Here is a 20,033-nt window from a genome sequence, read left to right as displayed (position 1 = left end):
ATGGGCCCAGAAAAATACCACAGCAGACATGTGGTTGGGGTGTCGCATCACCTGTTGGAGAGACATCAGTGAAGCTAAGGACACAAATCTAATAAAGTTTTTTGAATTTTAAATAATGACACACCATAACACCAACAATGAAAAAATGATGATGCTATGTGGGTTGGTTTATGAGGTGTATAGCACCACCTGATTGCAGAGCAGAGATTACTGTCTCAGACAGACCTTGATGTTGGGGTGCATGTCCATCAGTGTCTTCTTGCTGTGGCCACTGTTTATACCCAGTGCCATCTCCACCTCCTTGTACAGGAGCACACACACTTTGACACCTTGTTCCTGCACAGATAAAAGGATGGATATACACAAAAGGTGGGAAGGAGGAAAGGACCCAGCTAGAACATTTGGCTCCTTGGATGTTGCTGGAAAGTATGTTTTTGGTTTCAAATTGGTTGTGGGAACAAAGCCATAAGTTTCCTGACAGGTAAAACTGAACGTTTTTTTTAAACATTCTGAGAACAGAAGTGAAAATTTTACCCGTTCTGGGATTGTTTATTTTTAAGTTGCAGGGAGGTTGGCAGAAAGCTTTACTCAAGTTCATTGAACGTTTTCCTGGGAGGTTTTATTTTTTTATTCTGAGATCTGAAAATATAGGTTATTTGTAGGTAATTAAATAACATTCTGAGAACATTCTCTAAATGTTGTGAAAGTTTTGTTTTGGTTATTATTGACTAAGAACTAAATTTTTAGGTTATTTAGAGGTTTTTTAATAAATTTCACTGAATGTTTCATTAAGACTCAATAACCCTGCTAGTTTACTTTGGGTTAACTTTTTTTTCTTAGAATGTTCTCTGAATGTCACTAAAGTTTTATTGTGTTTTTTATGGAAGGTTTTCTTCATGTTCAGTTAACGAAATGTAGAGCTTATTGAGAGTAATGGGTACGATACATTTTTCGGAACATTTCCATAATATTGCCAAGAACCTGCATAAAGGAGAACCAACCATACATTCTCTGAATGTTCTGGGAACATCACTTAAGTCACATAATTTTTTAGAACATTCCCAGAATGTGGTAAAAATATGACATAAAATAGAACCACATGGGAACTTGTGTGGTGGAATGATCTGTTAAGTACTGAATTTCCCACAGAAGAACATTGTTTCTTAAATTTCTCTGAACAATTTGAGAACATGGCTTTAAATAGAACCATGAGGAAACCTGTAGGAAATGTTATGCAGAAAGTACTGAAATTCCCACAGAATAACATTGTTTCTTGACATTCTCTGAACTATTTGAGAACATTCCCAATGTCAAACCATTTGGAGAACGTACCTAGAACATTTCCAAAAATGTTATTAAATGTAACCATGTTTGAACTTTTGGAAAACGTTCTGTTAAATGAAATACCAAGTAAATAATGTATTTTTTGTGTGAAGTTCCTTACATGTGCTGAGAATGTTCCAAAGCCAAGCAATTATCCTGCACCATTCCCATAAAGTTGGGGAAGGTTGCATGCAAAATAACCAATAGGATAACTACGCTCTCACCAAGCTCTAACAAATGGTTCTGAGAACATTATGTGCTGGCTGGGAAGGGATTAACCTTCAGTGCTTTCAGAGGAGAGGAGGGAGGATGACAGGTATAAGAGAGACTATAGACATATGTTGTCAGGAGAAAGGTGGGAAGTAAATCCGTACTGCTTTGCGTTTGAGGATCTGGTCCAGGCGCCAGTATGTTCCTGTAGCTGGCCTCTTCAGGAAAACCTCTGGGCTGAGCCTTGGAGGTAGGGAGGGAAATAAATATACACCATGCAATATTAACAATGTACATATTTACACTCTGTCCTGCTGTTTACAGACTAATTAGAAACAAACCTAATAAATGTTGGAAAAAGTGGTCTCCGTTGTTATTGAGAGAGTGAAATCAAATATTTGTTTTGTTTGCTGTATGCTCTAATTTAGCTAACGGCATAGCAGAGCCATGTATACAGTATACCGTATAGGGCTCTGGATAACCACTCTCTGTAATTGACATAAGTGACATGAAACTTGGAACACAGAGTATTCCTACTAGCCATAAAGATATACTGTATAATAATATAACGTTCTATTCTATTTCGATTGTGCTAACTCTGCTCCTCACCACCAGTCTGTGATGAAGATCTCCTCCTTGGCCTGCTCCAGAGCATCAGCCAGGTCAGCAAAGTAGCCACTGCCATTTACATACCTTTAATACAACCAATTCATAAACATAGACATTACATTCAAGTTAAGGGAGCACAAATCTATGGATGTATACAGTATGTACAAATACCATATCATCATCTAATGTGAAGTAATACACACACACACATCTGACCATTTAGTGAGTGTGTTCTCCCGTGGTGGGGCAAAGCCCCCAAAGCGTTGGACCTGGAGGAATTCACAAGGCTCAGCCAGCCTGTTGATCTCATGGCTCCACCAGTGAGCCTGTCTGTAGCTGTTACACTTGATGACCAGATTCCTAAAACACACATACAATGCTCATGTAAGAACACACATACACATATGAGGCAACACAGCGAGGCAATAGGGGAGAGTGGGGTATGTTGAACCAAATAATTATTTGAGCCACCCTAATTGTTTCTAGAAAACCATACACAAAAATAATCATGTGGCCAAATATTTAGGAAGAGTTCATCATTTCATAGAGTCTGTGAAGTAAGAAGCCATATGGGGAAAGTGGTAAGCAAGTTAGGTCCAAAAAACTGATTTTCACAAAGTCAAATGAATTTATTGTGTTATAGGTTTCATGATGCTTGTATCTAAACCAAAGTAGATAGTTTAAATAATGTTTTATACATCAGTTGAGACTATAAGCTAAAATATGAGGTCCTAAACCTAGCATGAAAGTGTATCCTTGTAGCTGTGTGGGCTAATATAGTCAACATATTTGCTTTGGGGTGCCAATGGCCATGGGGTAAGTTGAGCCAATCTCCACCATACCCCATACATTTTATCATCACATTTAGTCAGTTTCGTGCATAATATGCATGGTCTTTTTGCAATGTGTCATGTATGAACTCAAGATGCATATTTTATTGTTACATAGCAGACCTCTTCATGCCCCCTGTATACACACATAAAACAAGCAGGGGTCTAGCTCCCCTTGAGATTCTTGAGAGAGCAGCGAAGGAAGAAGTGAGAAAGGAGGAAGTCCATTTGAGCAGCAGCAAGGGATGAAAAAAATAGACGGAATGACAGAAGAGGTTCAATGACAAAAACCAAAATGAACATGTACCTGTGCGAATGAGGCTATGATAGAGTAGCAGAGGCACACAAGGTCTTATCTGACGACATGGAGTCTGAACTTTCTAAACATATCAAGAATCTTGTGGACCAGTTTCATGGGCTTTGTAGCCTCAAATGCAGAGAACTTGCCTACTAATTGACACATTGAAACATCCCTGTCCCAGACAACTGGTCAAGAAATGGAAGGGTAAGTGATATTGAACAGAAAGATCTATATCTGAATTTAGGCATACATTTAAGATATACAATACACCACATTAATTAATTAAACGTTGACCTATCAGCACCATTACCCACTGTCACAGGACACCATCAACCACATGCCCCAAGGTGACTCAACTTACCCTGTCCCATTCTCAACTTACCCCAAGTTGTGTCAAGAGACCACTTCTTTTGGACAAGCTATGTTTTCAAAACGGTTATGTTTATATGAATTCAGATTATTTCCAGGGATACACAACATCCTGAAATATATGTAGATATCTTTGTTAGAAATATTACTGTATGTGACACGTTCCAGGAATCTATGTGTATGTTGTACGTCACTACTACACAGGAGAGGCATTTTAACGTTTTTATTTTTTATTTTTATTTAAAATAAGTTCTGTGGGAGAAATGCCTTCTCGAACATGTGGACTGTCATTTGCCTTAATAACAAACATGTATGCCATATGTAAATAAATTAAATTTAAAATAATGAATTACAAGCCTAGTTGGTTTGACAACGAAAAAAGGCAGGAACCTTCCTGCTAGCCATGATTGGCTGAGATAATGGATGGGCTGGACATGAGTTCGGATTGGTCTGCCATGTAGCATGCTTCTGTTTATAACACGAGTTGCTCATTATGTGTAGATAATCCTTTCTACCAATGATTTTTTTAAAGATATCATGAAGAACTGAAAAAGTGTTGCTACTGATGAATTTAACAGGCGCTATAGACAAAGATCAGTGGGAAGAAGTTGTGATGGACTACTTAGATTTGATTTTATTTAGTGTGTGTTTACCAGAGATGGTAACGTGAAGAACAACATGACCTGCACCAAAGTCAGAATAGGATATAGAACAAGGACTAGATAAAGTATATTTGTACTAATACTTTTTTCTACTACTTTCACCACTTTTAGACTTAATCTTTGGTTGTTTACTACAATAACTTACTCACTCTGTTAAGTACATGGCCTCACACGTGAACCCTTAAGATGGGTGGGGCTAAGGCTTATACGGGTGATAACGATGCTGAATGGGTGTAGAAAAATAAGAGCTCTCCAGTTGGTGTAACACAACATTTTCTCAAAAGTAGTGTTACACGTTTATCAACTTTCAAAGCAGAATTACTTTCCCATTGTTCCTCTACTGCAGTGTATGATATACAATGTTCTATCTCTGAGTCTCTACTTTTAACCAATGTAAAAAAAAAAAAAAATCAAATTTTGCTATATAGGACTGAATCAAGGAGGTGGGTCACATACTGTATTCCCCTTGACATAGTGATGCGGAATTTAAAAATAAATCTCAATTTACCACACTCTCCTCTACCTGCCTGCACGAATACACACACAGCTAGGGATTGACTCATAAATAAACAATTAGGTATACAAATGTGTACTTCACAAGTGTGATCTGAATTTGAGTGTACACTTTTATGGGTGTCTGCCTACAAATAGATAATAACATTTTGGACACCACTGTGGACTTACCTGTTGAAGTTCTGAATACAGACCCCATACTTGGTATCAGTGTATGCACGGCCCACTTGAACTTTGAACTCTGGGTCAAAGACCAGTACAAAGCAGATGACCCCATTTTCCCGGTTCATATAGAGCAGGAAGGAGTCCTTGACCACCAGCCAGCGCTTTGACCAGCGGAAGCAGAACTGGTGATGACCAATACAGTTCAGCCCCTGGATACGATGACCTCCTGACCTTTTGAAGATGGAACCCTCCCTGAAATACAATGACATCACTCACATTGCTCACACGGACATAGAATTAGTCGCATTAAAATATAGTGAATAACACTCACTCTCACTTTCTCGTATACCATCACACACTCTCATAGACTATTAATATTGCTTACAGGCCTTTGGGTCCAAGCTCACTGACAAAAGAGAGAGCACTGACATCAAGGAATTCCAGCTGGAATCAGAACAAGATAGACATTGATGACAGCACATCCTGACACTGAATGATAATTGGTGTGTGTGTGTGTCATCTTCACTCACCATGCCGTGGAAGTTCTTACAAAAGGAATTCTCCAGGAGGCCATTTAGATATTTTTCAAGGTATTTCTATAACAGAGAAATCAGAAATCAGGACTTATAGCCTACTAGGCCACAGGGGGTTCTGAGAAGAAAAAAAAGTATATATATATATATATATATATATATATATATATATATATATATATATATATATATATATATATATATATACACACACAGTTGAAGTCGGAAGTTTACATACACCTCAGTCACATACATTTAAACTCAGTTTTTCACAATTCCTGACATTTAATCCTAGTAAAAATTCCCTGTCTTAGGTCAGTTAAGATCACCACTTTATTTTAAGAATGTGAAATGTCAGAATAATAGTAGAGAGAATGATTTATTACAGCTTTTATTTCTTTCATCACATTCCCAGTGGGTCAGAAGTTTACATACACTCAATTAGTATTTGGTAGCATTGCCTTTAAATTACTTAACTTGGGTCAAACGTGTCAGGTAGCCTTCCACAAGCTTCCCACAATAAATTGGGTGAATTTTGGCCCATTCCTTCTGACAGAGCTGGTGTAACTGAGTCAGGTTTGTAGGCCTCCTTGCTCGCACACGCTTTTTCAGTTCTGCCCACAAATTTTCTATAGGATTAAGGTCATGGCTTTGTGATGGCCACTCCAATACCTTGACTTTGTTGTCCTTAAGCCATTTTGCCACAACTTTGGAAGTATGCTTGGGGATATTGTCCATTTGGAAGACCCATTAGCGACCAAGCTTTAACTTCCTGACTGATGTCTTGAGATGTTGCTTCAATAGATCCACATATATTTCCGCCCTCATGATGCTATCTATTTTGTGAAGTGCACCAGTCCCTCCTTCAGCAAAGCATACCCACAACATGATGCTGCTACCCCCGTGCTTCACGGTTTGGATGGTGTTCTTCGGCTTGCAAGCCTTCCCCTTTTTCCTCCAAACATAACGATGGTCATTATGGCCAAACAGTTCTATTTTTGTTACATCAGACCAGAGGACATTTCTACAAAAAGTAGGATCTTTGTCCCCATGTGCAGTTGCAAACCGTATGGCTTTTTTTTAATGGCGGTTTTGGAGCAGTGGCTTCTTCCTTGCTGATCGGCCTTTCAGGTTATGTCGGTATAGGACTCGTTCTACTGTGGATATAGATAGTTTTGTACCTGTTTCCTCCAGCATCTTCACAGGGTCCTTTGCTGTTGTTCTGGGATTGATTTGCACTTTTCGCACCAAAGTACGTTCATCTCTCGGAGACAGAACGCTTCTCCTTCCTGAGCGGTATGACGGCTGCGTGGTCCCATGGTGTTTATATTTGCGTACTATTGTTTGTACAGATGAACGTGGTACCTTCAGGCATTTGGAAATTGCACCCAAGGATGAACCAGACTTGTGGAGATCTACAATTTGTTTCTGAGGTCTTGGCTGATTTCTTTTGATTTTCCCATGATGTCAAGCAGAGGCACTGAGTATGAAGGTAGGCCTTGAAATACATCCATAGGTACACCTACAATTGACTCAATGATGTCGGTTAGCCTATCAGAAGCTTCTAAAGCCATGACATAATTTTCTGGAACTTTCCAAGCTGTTTAAAGGCACAGTCAACTTAGTGTATGTAAACTTCTGACCCACTGGAATTGTGATACAGTGAAATATAAGTGAAATAATCTGTCTGTCAACAATTGTTGGAAAAATTACTTGAGTCATGCACAAAGTAGATGTCCTAACCGACTTGGCAAAACTATAGTTTGTCAACAAGAAATTTGCGGAGTGGTTGAAAAACGAGTTTTAATGACGAAGTCAAGGATCGGTAGGATGGTTAGTTTTATGAGGGTATGTTTGGCAGCATGAGTGAGGCTTTGTTGCGAAATAGGAAGCCGATTCTAGATTTCATTTTGGATTGGAGATGCTTAATGTGAGTCTGGAAGGAGAGTTTACAGTCTAACCAGACACCTAGGTATTTGTAGTTGTCCACATATTCTAGGTCAGAACCGTCCAGAGTAGTAATGCTAGTCGGGCGGGAGGGTGCGGGCAGCAACCGGTTGAAGAGCATGCACTTAGTTTTACTAGCATTTAAAAGCAGTTGGAGGCCATGGAAGGAGTGTTGTATGGCGTTGAAGCTCGTTTAGAGGTTTGTTTGCACAGTGTCCAAAGAAGGACAAAATGTATACAGAATGGTGTCGTCTGCGTAGTGGTGAATCAGAGAATCACCAGCAGAAAGAGCGACATCATTGATCTATACAGAGAAAAGAGTCGGCCTGAGAATTGAACCCTGTGGCACCCCCATAGAGACTGCCAGAAGTCCGGACAACAGGCCCTCCGATTTGACACACTGAACTCTATCTGAGAAGTAGTTGGTGAACCAGGCGAGGCAATCATTTGAGAAGCCAAGGCTATTGAGTCTGCCGATAAGAATGCGGGGATTGACAGAGTCGAAAGCCTTGGCCAGGTCCATGAAGACAGCTGCAAAGTACTGTCTTTTATCGATGGCGGTTATGATATCGTTTAGGACCTTGAGCGTGGCTGAGGTGCACCCATGACCAGCTCAGAAACCAGATTGCATAGTGGAGAAGGTACGGTGGGAAGGTACGGTGATCTGTTTATTAACTTGGCTTCGAAGATTTTAGAAAGGCCAGGCAGGATGGATATAGGTCTAACAGTTTGGGTCTAGAGTGTCTTCCCCTTTGAAGAGGGGGATGACCGCGGCAGCTATCCAATCTTTGGGGATCTCAGACGATACGAAAGAGAGGTTGAATTGGCTAATAAAAGGGGTTGCAACAATTTCGGAGGGTGATTTTAGAACGAGAGGGTCCAGATTGTCTAGCCCAGCTGATTTGTAGAGATCCAGATTTTGCAGTTCTTTCAGAACATCAGCTGTCTGGTTTTGGGTGAAGGAGAAGCAGGAGGGAGGGTTTGGGCAAGTTGCGGCAGGGGGTGCTGAGATGTTGGCCAGGGTAGGGGTAGCCCGGTGGAAAGCATGGCCAGCCGTGGAAAAATGCTTATTGAAATGATCGATTGTCGTAGATTTGTCAGTGGTGACATTGTTTCCTATCCTCAGTGCAGTGGGCAGCTGGGAGGAGGTGCTCTTATTCTCCATGGACTTCACAGTGTCCCAAAACGTTTTGGAATTAGTGCTACAGGATGCAAATTTCTGTTTGAAAAAGCTAGCCTTAGCTTTCCTAACTGACTGAGTATATTGGTTCCTGACTTCCCTGAAAAGTTGCATATCGCGGGGGCTATTCGATACTAATGCAGAACGCCACAGGATGTTTTTGTGCTGGTCAAGGGCAGTCAAGTCTGGGGTGAACCAAGGGCTATATCTGTTCTTAGTTCAACATTCTTTGAATGGGGCATGCTTATTTAAGATGGAGAGGAAAGCACTTTTGAAGAGCAACCAGGCACTCTCTACTGACGTGATGAGGTCAATCCTTTCAGGATACCCGGGCCAGATCGATTAGAAAGCCCTGCTGGCTGAAGTGTTTTAGGGAGCGTTTGACAGTAATGAGGGGTGGTCATTTGACCGCGGACCCAGTACGCACGCAGGCAATGATCACTGAGATCCTGGTTGAAGACAGCAGAGGTGTATTTAGAGGCCAGGTTGGTCAGGATGATATCTAAGAGGGTGCCCATGGTTACGGATTTAGGGATATACCTGGTAGGTTCCTTGATGATTTGTGTGAGATTGAGGGCATCTAGCTTAGATTGTAGGACGGCCGGGGTGTTAAGCATGTCCCAGTTTAGGTCACCTAACAGTACAAACTTACATCATTTTACATTTACATTTACATTTGAGTCATTTAGCAGACGCTCTTATCCAGAGCGACTTACATTAGAGTGCATACATTTTATTACATTTTACATACTGAGACAAGGATATCCCTACCGGCCAAACCCTCCCTAACCCGGACGACGCTATGCCAAATTGTGCGTCGCCCCACGGACCTCCCGGTTGTGGCCGGCTGCGACAGAGCCTGGGCGCGAACCCAGCCCAGCCTGGGCGCGAACCCAGAGACTCTGGTGGCGCAGCTAGCACTGCGATGCAGTGCCCTAGACCACTGCGCCACCCGGGAGGCACATCATCATTGGTTAACCAATTTTCAACATAGAACACATCTTATAAAAGGTTTGTCTATTTGTACCTTGAAATACCGTCAGATCTTCAACATTATATTCACTATCATTATCCTAGGATAATTGATCTACCTAAAGCTGTCCATTTGGTCTCCCATCCAGGGTTTAACCAATCCCAGCCCTGCTTAGCTATGACATTTGTCACTACTACCAATGTGTTACCAATGTGCTCCCGAGTGGCGCAGCGGTCTAAGGCAGTGCATCTTAGTGCAAGAGGCGTCACTACAGTCCCTGGTTCGATTCCAGGCTGTATCACATCCGGCTGTGATTGGGAGTCCCGTAGGGTGGTGCACAATTGGCCCAGCGTCGTCCAGGTTTGGCCGGGGTAGGCAGTCATTTTAAATAAGAATTTGTTCTTAAGTGACTTAGTTATGAAAGGTTAAATAAAGATTACATATTTTTTGGAATTATCGGCAGAATTATTATTGAGCGATTAGGGATATGGCGGTCATTACATTCATTACATAAACACATTTAACATCTTCTGGATGCCACGCATAGCCTACAAGCCACTGATGCAGACCTTTGGAACATCTACATTTGAAAAAAGTCTAATAAATACAATATGAAGAAAATGTAGTCTATTTCAGAAGAACAGAAAACATATTCTGCATTGTCCTTATGCTAGGCCCTAATCTAACTATGCCATATGGCTGTGGGCTACACTAGTTCATTTAGCAGACACGATTTGTTTAGAATTCCGTGGCATTATTTTAAAGTATGAAGAATACAAATGAACACAGCTGAATATAATAGAAAGGATATTTTCTCTAAATGATTTGAGGGAGTGCGTACATGCGACTATTCTGTGTTGAGCGGTTAACAAAGAAACAGGTCCTCCTATATGCTTAATTTAGAGTTAATTATGTAACTTTAGTTGTGATAAAAATGTATATGTTTTGATCTTTAATACATTCTAAAGCTGCATGATGCGACTAATGATGATTTAAAAAAAGTTGCATGTAAGGCATGAGCTATGCGTTGTTTTTTTTTGCGCAGGCTGTACACACGTCATCAGTCTCTCATTCACAATTTGACAAGCACTTGATAATGCCTTGAATTTCCCGGCTGCATACCCTTTGCGTGGCCGTAATGCCCCCTAAAAAAAATCCATGCCTTTTGCGGCCAGTGGCCATTGTGCCCTTGGGCTGAATATAATAATTAGAATATCCTTCTCCCGGCTGCGTCCAGAAGCACCTCTCATGGTTCTCAGTCAAGTGATCGGGTCTTTCTCACAGGCTACAAGTGAAGACAGACATATTGGGGATGCAACCGCACGCGTCCTTATCCAATTCAGAGGTGCATATTTAAGATATTGGAAGAACTGTCCACATTTACTTTTTGTCAGCCAACAAGATGAATAGGCCTAACGAACAGCAAAAGCACTAGCCTATGTCAATCTACTATCCCCCATAGTACAAAAGTTTAGTTATTCTATTCTGTCCAAGAATGAAATATTCCATAGTCCGAAAGAACACCATTATCCAAAGTGACCACAAATTTGATTATGCATGTAATCTTTTATTATAAAGGTGCATTTTTATGCTGAAAATGATCTTCCCCAAACTTGAAACTCACGCGCTGCGTATGTATGCCAGTTAGGCTCTACACCCGTTGTAAACCGGATTAATGTGCTTAAATTTGAAGAAGTTATTTGGTCACTTTAGTTGTGATACAAACCTTATGAAAACATATAGTCCAATGTGCTAGGCTACATTAGGTGTGTGACTATGATTTGAAAAAGTCACAAAAATCACACTATTCTTGATTTAATCTTGTCTTTACATATACTCAATAATATATGTGTGAAATTTGTTTTGATTTAGAATGGATCATTATCATGCAGCTATCTCAAAACAGGGGCACCGGAGGGAAAAATACGTCAGCTATGCAATTAAATAGCGAATGGAGGACGCTTTTCCAGTGGTTAATTTTTATGCCAGCCATGTAGGCTATACTCCTGTTTTAAAGAGAAGCAATGTGCTCAATATTAGGAAGGCTGAGAAATAAATATACTAGACCTAGCCTGTAGAAGGCTGATGGGATCCTCCTCTTTTTAATAGAGGCCATCACTCTGTTTTCGCTATTGCATAGCCTATAGAAATGTTGCACAACATGAGCTCATGGGCTCTCATGAAGTGTTTGATTACATTTGCATTGAGGTCCCAGTGATTAGAGGGGCAATAGACTACAGAGTAGCAGGCAGTTAGCAAGTTTGCTAGGCTACTAATGACCATCAGCAGCATCCGAGCTTGGAGAAGCCTAATTACCGTAAATGGTCACATGGAATTTGACTGCCATCGTGACCGCCGGTGTGGCGGTAATACGGTAACAGTCCTATGAGCGATCTCTTAATAATTAAATAGATTCCCTGTTGCTATTGACGTCATTCCAAAGGGTCAGTTTAACAGAGCAAAATAAAATGTAACCATACTTTATAAGTCATATATCATCAATATTTAGGCCTATATAGCATTTGCAAAGTCATCAACAACTATTGTTTCAATTAAACTCAGGGTTCAACTAAAAATATACAAACCATTATAGGCCTAGGGTTTCAAGCTTTGGTTGTTTTTAAATTTTATCTTCAAGTTGTTAATTAATATGTTGGATTCATGTCTCCATCTCAACCAAAAATCTATGTTAAAGAATAGGACTAAATAAAATCAAACTTTAAATCCACTTTAATTAAAGTTTGATTTGATTTAGTCCTATTCTTTAACTTTTTTTGGTTGAGATGGAGACGTGAATACAAAATATAAACTATTAATTTGTAGACAAACTGGAATTAAGCCAGACTAAGTCAGTGGAACAAAAGATATAAACTAATGTAACCATTTTTATTCAACCTTAAAATGAGTAACACACCCATGGCCACATTTTGAGATTACTGAAACTATAAATGTCTTATGTAATCATAGAAGGTGTGCATTGTGCATGTTCAAGATATCATGCAAAATTTGCAGGTCTGTGGAGATATTCACAATAATCTGTCCATAATTTTGCACTACAGCTGTAGGATCACAATTTTTCTGCACGGCAGGAAATGCAAACGTGTAGTATGTTCAAGGTTTAAAAAGGCTTAAATGGTATGTAATTTCCACTTTAAAATGACTTGATTTGCCCTACTGAAAAATGTATCAACCCCTACAAAAAATTCCATTAAATATAATCCACATAATAATTCACATTTCCTGTTGCTGCAAGATTATTTTCTTGCTGTAGCAAACTGGCTCAAATTAAGATCCTACATCTGTATGTACTTTTTATGTAATCTCAACTGCAAACCATGTCATTTAGTTGTGCTATTATATGAAGCACATTTTATTCCCATTTGAACTTTGTTGTGCTTTTCAACGGTTGAAAGCAAAGTTATAACACATTGGGAATTCAACAAACTTCTGTCTGTCTTGAGTGGGTGGGTGCATAAAGGTGGAAATCTCATTGATCAACATCTCAACCAAATATGACCCACATTTCAATGTTGAAATGACATGGTGTGCCCAGTGGAGTGAGCCTTTATGTTAGACTGAGTTATGTGTGGGTCTCTGTCTGCATGTGTACCATGGTGTTTATCAGAGTCTGTCTTTGTGCATACTGTATTCAGTTTGGGTGGGTCAATGAATGTAAGAGTGATACCGGTTTACTGGAGGTTTGTCTCATCCTCTCAGTGCCGTGAAGACTTGGCATCTCCTCTGTCATAGCCCTCAGCTGCGCTCTCTGGGCTGCAAATCTAAAAAGAAATATTTGAATATTCTAAAAATGTTCCTTCTTAAACTCATACAGAAATGAAAACAGGCCTTCACTCTTATTTGAATTGCATCCCCTCTAAACAAATTACTCTCCACTCAGATAATGGGTTGCTTTGCATGTCTGAGCTTTGATTGGTGCTCTGAGTCTGACCTTCCCAGAGGCAGGAAGTGAGCCATCATCTTGTGCTTGTAGAGGTCACGATGCAGCTCCTGGAAGTGCTTGTACTTCCTCTTGACCGTCCAGGTGAACTTGCCATGGGTCAGCTTCACAGTGTACAGAGAGCACACACTGACCTAGCAGAGAATACAGTATATGTCATACACCTACAGTTGAAGTCAGAAGTTTACATACACTTAGGTTGGCGTCATTAAAACTTGTTTTTCAACAACTCCACAAATTTCATGTAAACAAACTATAGTTTTGGCAAGTCGGTTAGGACATCTACTTTGTGCATGACAAGTCATTTTTCCAACAATTGTTGACAGACAGATGATTTCACTTATCATTCACTGTATCACAATTCCAGTGGGTCAGAAGTTTACATACACTAAGTTGACTGTGCCTTTAAACAGCTTGGAAAATTCCAGAAAATGATGTCATGGCTTTAGAAGCTTCTGATAGGCTAATTGACATCCTTTGAGTCAATTAGAAGTGAAGCACGGGGGTAGCAGCATCATGTTGTGGGGATGCTTTGCTGAAGGAGGGACTGGTGCACTTCACAAAATAGATAACATCATGAGGGCGGAAATATATGTGGATCTATTGAAGCAACATCTCAAGACATCAGTCAGGAAGTTAAAGATTGGTCACTAATGGATCTTCCACATGGACAATGACCTCAAGCATACTTCCAAAGTTGTGGCAAAATGGCTTAAGGACAACAAAGTCAAGGTATTGGAGTGGCCATCACAAAGCCCTGACCTTAATCCTATAGAAAATCTGTGGGCAGAACTGAAAAAGCATGTGCGAGCAAGGAGGCCTACAAACCTGACTAAGTTACACCAGCTCTGTCAGAAGAAATGGGCCAAAATTCACCCAATTTATTGTGGGAAGCCTGAAACGTTTGACCCAAGTTAAACAATTTAAAGGCAACGCTACCAAATACTAATTGAGTGTATGTAAACTTCTGACCCACTGGGAACATGATGAAGAAATAACAGCTGAAATAAATCATTCTCTCTACTATTATTCTGACATTTCACATTCTTAAAATAAAGTGGTGATCCTAACTGATCTAAGACAGGGAATTTTTACTAGGATTAAATGTCAGGAATTGTGAAACTGAGTTTAAATGTACACTGCTCAAAAAAATAAAGGGAACACTTAAACAACACAATGTAACTCCAAGTCAATCACACTTCTGTGAAATCAAACTGTCCACTTAGGAAGCAACACTGATTGACAATACATTTCACATGCTGTTGTGCAAATGGAATAGACAAAAGGTGGAAATTATAGGCAATTAGCAAGACACCCCCAAAAAAGGAGTGATTCTGCAGGTGGTGATCACAGACCACTTCTCAGTTCCTATGCTTCCTGGCTGATGTTTTGGTCACTTTTGAATGCTTGCGGTGCTCTCACTCTAGTGGTAGCATGAGACGGAGTCTACAACCCACACAAGTGGCTCAGGTAGTGCAGTTCATCCAGGATGGCACATCAATGCGAGCTATACTAATTGTTGTTTAAGTGTTCCCTTTATTTTTTTGAGCAGTGTATTTGGCTAAGGTGTATGTAAACGTCCAACTTCAACTGTATATACACATTTACAGTTCTCTCTCACACACACACACACACACACACACACACACACACACACACACACACACACACACACACACACACACACACACACACACACACACCTTGGAGCGTGTGGTGTATCTCTCAGTGCTGTCCACTCTGCAGATGACCTGGGTCCCAGGCAATAATACCGGCACACCTGCCTCTTTTACATCCAACAGATGATGGACCACCAGGAAGGGACGCTCTTCTTCTGTGGGGGGGGGGGGGGGGGGGGGGGGGATCCATCATCACAGATTAATAAAACACCACAACTGGAGTCTCTCATCAGTCTGATGTGATGTAAAGGTATTTGGATGGAGGGAATAAAAAAAATGTATAAGCTATATCAACAACTTATATCTGTGTTTCCTCACCTCCTTCCTTCATGAGACCATCTAGCTCTTCCTTGCTTAGCTCATAGTTGTCCGTGATGAAGCGCTTTGTCTTTTGGGTCTCCGCCGCTCCCCCCTCTGGACTGGAAGGGGTTTTGCAGCATGCTGGTGCTGGACTGGCCATGGTGGTCTATCCCTTTTATCACACAGAAAATAAGCACTAAATATGAATCACAGTCCATCATCATAATCTTCAAGACATCTAGCCATGGTGTCCAAAAAGTTAAAAGCACAGGTGTCTCAACATAAGTGTTGTTGAAGTTTGACTAAGTTAGGACTGCTACTGCCAAAATATTTCTTCAGAGGCTACACTGTTTGCAAGATTAGTTGGAGTATTGTTTTTCTCTATGAGAGAGGGGAATGCAAACATGGTTAAATAACTGAGAAACTCTCAAATCTAGCTGGAGTCCCACTACAGGCCAATAGCGGGACTATACAACACTATGACAGAGTCATTTAGACTAATTTCAGGCCTGTGCCAATGAGGCAGAGAACAATTTTTCAGACACATTATGTAGGAAGTACAGTACCGTAAAGGATACATAACACAGCTAAGTAATAAATAATGGGGAGATTGATCTATGAACTAGGAGAAACTGGGGCTTCAAGTGTGTCTAAATATAATCCTGGGACCTCTCAAGTGCCTCAGACACCGCAGTAAGCCAGACAGTTCACACCGATAACACCACAGCAGCAAGCAGGTATAGAGGGACTAGTGTCAACAGCTAAATATCATGTGTGCACAATGACATATGGGTGGGTACTGAGGAGCTGAAGAGGAAAAAAATAAGAGATAACAGCTTTAAACAGCAAATACAGAGAGCAATCACCACAATCATGTGTTGGTGGTGTTTACCTGGTTTATCATCGACAGTGTGATACATAAGAAGCCTGGGACACAATGAGAGAGAAGAAGGGTGTGTGCAAATGCATGTGGGTTGAGGGATCCGATTGGCTGACAAGATTTGTTTCTAGGGCAACCAGGTTCCAGGTGGAACACAATCCAGAGAGAGAGAGAGAGAAAGAAAGAGAGAGAGAGAAAGCATTGGCAGAATGTGCATCACCATCTCCTACAAGTCTCTTACTATGCAGAGTATCATTTCTAAAGAAAATATGTACTTTTTACCCCCATATATTTTCCCAGACAGCCAAAAGTACTAGTTACAATTCGAATGCTCAGGCAGAACAGCAATTCACACACACCTATCAATATAACACATTGTCATCCCTACTGCCTCTGATCTGGCAGACTCACTAAACACAAATACTGCATTTGTAAATTGTCTGAGTGTTGGAGTCCATAAATAAATAAAAACAAAATGTTGCTGTCTGGTTTGCTTAACATAAGGAGTTTGATCTATAGCATTTACTCTTAATTTTACTCAAGTATGACAATTGTTGGCACTGTACTTAAGTACATTTAAAACCAGATAGGACTACTTTTAGACTTTTACTCAAGTAGTATTTTACTGGGTGACTTTCACTTGAGTCATTTTCTATTAAGGTATCTTAACTTTTACTCAAGTATGACAATTGAGTACGTTTCACACAACTGGTGGCTCCATAATTAATGTAAAACAACCAGTACTCCCATGGAACCAAAATCTATGATCAGCCAGATATTTGCTTAATTTATTACACCATAATGAACACTTTCTAAAAAGGTTCTATATTCTAGCTAGTTTGTCATTAAAATGACTGACTAGCTAGAAGATTTCCCTGCTTAAGCCATAATTCTTCATAGCACCTTTATAGCCTATGGAAAGTTTTTGTCATAGCCTCCACTCATCCCAGTTTCACCATTGTAGTTACAGAGTTCCAAAACACTCCAGGGAAAAAACTAAAATCTTGGCATGCGAGCGTAGGAGCAGATTTGGCAATGTGAGACAATAATGAAGGGTCCCGTTGAAATGTCGCATAGGCCCTTTTTAACAGGCCTATTTACGTGTTGTTTAAAACAATTTCTAAATCACGGTAGTTCCCTTTAAAAAGTTAGATCGGGTAATTTGGCAGAGGCGTATGCTACTTACTAAAGCGTCACACAGAAAACATCTGAAAGATGATGGTCAAATTCCAAATAATTCCGTATTGTTGAATCAAAAAATCAATTAACTTCTATCGTTTTTCATTGTAGTTCCTCCGACCTAGTACACTAAACAGTAGTTTTTTTAAGTAAAAGAGAAGAGGGAGACACGCCCGATACCGTACTCACTCTAAATGATGTACGCGTAAATGTTTCTTCCGGCTGCATGGTATGTATGTATTATTCATGAAATCATTCACCGAGACTAGATACTACTGTAGCATAATTAGTCATAAAGGAGTTTCAATATGATACAATAGCGCGCGAAAAGTTGTCCGCATAAACAAATTCATTACTGTATCAACAATGTATACATTTCCCTTACACATGACCTATCCATGATCATAGAAAATGTTGCATTGTGGCTGGCATAGGAGACAGCAGCGCTCCTGTTGTAGCCAGGTTGTCGGTGGTTGTCAGCACACAACATTAGCCTGAATTGCGATTATTCTATTAAAGGTCCAATGCAGCCATTCTTATCTCAATATCAAATTGTTTATTGTTTTCTATTAAAATGGTTAAATATATATATATATATAACTTCTTAGCAAAGAGCAATTTACCAAGCAATTATTTTTCTAGGACTATCTGGGAGTGGGGAGGGGAAAACTGAAAACTAGCTGTTATTGGCAGAGAGGTGTGGAATTTGGAACTCTCTTTCTTATTGGTCTATTAGCAAATTTACCGCCTGGTGTGGACACCAGGCAGGCAAAAACTCCACCCCACCAAAACAGCTCTTTTCAAATAGCTCCTACACTAAAAGTGCATTATCATATTTTTTTTCTCAGTATTATTCCAACCTCATAGTGTGGAAATATATATAAAACACAGGGAAATCATGTTTTTGACTGAACTAGGCCTTTAAGATTTTGAAGTAACAACTACTTTTAACATAAACTCTTTGGGTGGAGACTGCAAATTAGGGTGAACCAGCAGACATTGTCCAGCCATAGTTCTCACATGATGGTCAGTCATTCAAGGTCAGTCAAACTGAGCACACCCTGTACACTCAGTGGAAGTAGTAAATAAAATGTGTTCAACCTGAAAATATTTTTTTTTATCTCAGGTTACATTGTTTTAATATTGTAAATAGAAAAGCAAATTCATATCTAAATAATATGAAGATAAAAAAGCTTTTGTTTAAAGCACATTATTTATTGCCCAAAGAAACATCAAAACATGATCTTAAAGGTGAGTAGCCTATTCTTATGTCACTCAAAAGTTTCATAATTATAGTGGTGTGAAATGTCTCAGACTTGTAGAGCTTACCCCTATAGGCTAGAACCTATGTGTACGTTCACCGTACACACTACACTCACTGATCAGAAACTGTATCACATTAATATGCCTTAAGAACACCTTCAACTTCATTCCCAAAGGTTTTAATAATACTCTAGTTAAACAGAACATTTAAACATTACAGTACTTGACAGTAGTAGACAAAATGAATCAATACAGCCTTACTTGCATGTAAGCTGTTGGTAAGGTCAGGGGTTGAAGAAATATTTACTTTGCCTTTAATATTAAAACTACCTTCAAACTGTTGTGTTGCATGGTAGGATGCCATGCTACTGCTCCATTTAATCCCTGGGAAAGCTGGGTTGTGCTTGGATTCCCATATTATTCTAATCAAGACTTGGACTCAGGCAAGCAGTGTTTTGGAGGTGGTCTGGACCTACCTTGGTTTTTAAATATCAGACAATGTTGAAGACTACCTCAAACTGCCATTTCAAGATTGAATAGCCACATATTGTATGTGCACCCTCTCTACAATGATCCCAAAAGTCTTTCGATAACACATTTATTAGATTTAATTATTACAATATTAATAACATAAAATACTAATAACACTCATTATACAATATTTTTGTTGTTGTCTTAAACAAGTACAACACGGTACTTTCAAGTAATGGTTTGAATCTCAAAAGTTTGTACTGACTCTATGTACCATCCAACACATCCTCTTAATACTAAAACTCAACATATTCAATGTCCATAATGTAAAACCAGGCTGTATCACAACCGGCCGTGATTGGGAGTCCCATAAAGTGGCACACAATTGGCCCAGCATTGTCCGGGTTTGGACTGTGTAGGCCGTCATTGTATATAAGAATTTGTTCTTAACTGACTTGCCTATTCGAATGCTCAGTTAAATAAAGGTTCAAAATAAATGTCAAAATACACAAATTATTATATGCATTGTTGTTCATGATGATTGCATAGATTTGATTTGTGTATGCTAACATCAGCAGCACAGGGGTTTTAAATGTGTAGGATTGTAATTGTATACAAAAAATAAATTATATATCTACATAACATTTTAAAAATGAGGCACAAATTGGACAGAAAGGAAGGCAAGGCC

The 20,033-nt window shown here is 39.7% G+C and overlaps 1 protein-coding gene across 1 annotated transcript in view; it reads right to left on the bottom strand.

Moving 5' to 3' along the window:
- The window catches only part of LOC129816856 (phospholipase D2-like), a 31,532-nt gene extending 13,731 nt beyond the window's left edge, over positions 1-17,801 (bottom strand). Inside the window, exons 1-13 of the mRNA XM_055871793.1 lie at positions 17,619-17,801; positions 15,571-15,724; positions 15,277-15,407; positions 13,565-13,707; positions 13,301-13,394; positions 5,513-5,578; positions 5,368-5,426; positions 4,989-5,234; positions 2,359-2,502; positions 2,143-2,226; positions 1,698-1,776; positions 226-336; positions 1-51 (exon numbers count right to left, since the gene is read on the bottom strand). The exon at positions 1-51 is cut by the window's left edge and continues 168 nt beyond it. Coding sequence (XP_055727768.1) covers positions 1-51; positions 226-336; positions 1,698-1,776; positions 2,143-2,226; positions 2,359-2,502; positions 4,989-5,234; positions 5,368-5,426; positions 5,513-5,578; positions 13,301-13,394; positions 13,565-13,707; positions 15,277-15,407; positions 15,571-15,712 — 1,350 coding nt within the window. The 5' untranslated portion in view covers positions 15,713-15,724; positions 17,619-17,801. The remainder of the gene's footprint in view (positions 52-225; positions 337-1,697; positions 1,777-2,142; positions 2,227-2,358; positions 2,503-4,988; positions 5,235-5,367; positions 5,427-5,512; positions 5,579-13,300; positions 13,395-13,564; positions 13,708-15,276; positions 15,408-15,570; positions 15,725-17,618) is intronic.
- Positions 17,802-20,033: the final 2,232 nt, after the last annotated feature.

This window comes from Salvelinus fontinalis, chromosome 2, assembly GCF_029448725.1.
Source record: "Salvelinus fontinalis isolate EN_2023a chromosome 2, ASM2944872v1, whole genome shotgun sequence".
Classification (NCBI taxonomy): Eukaryota; Metazoa; Chordata; class Actinopteri; order Salmoniformes; family Salmonidae; genus Salvelinus; species Salvelinus fontinalis.
Note: the sequence above shows the minus strand (reverse complement) of the source record. Positions and strands in the feature narration are given on the sequence as shown.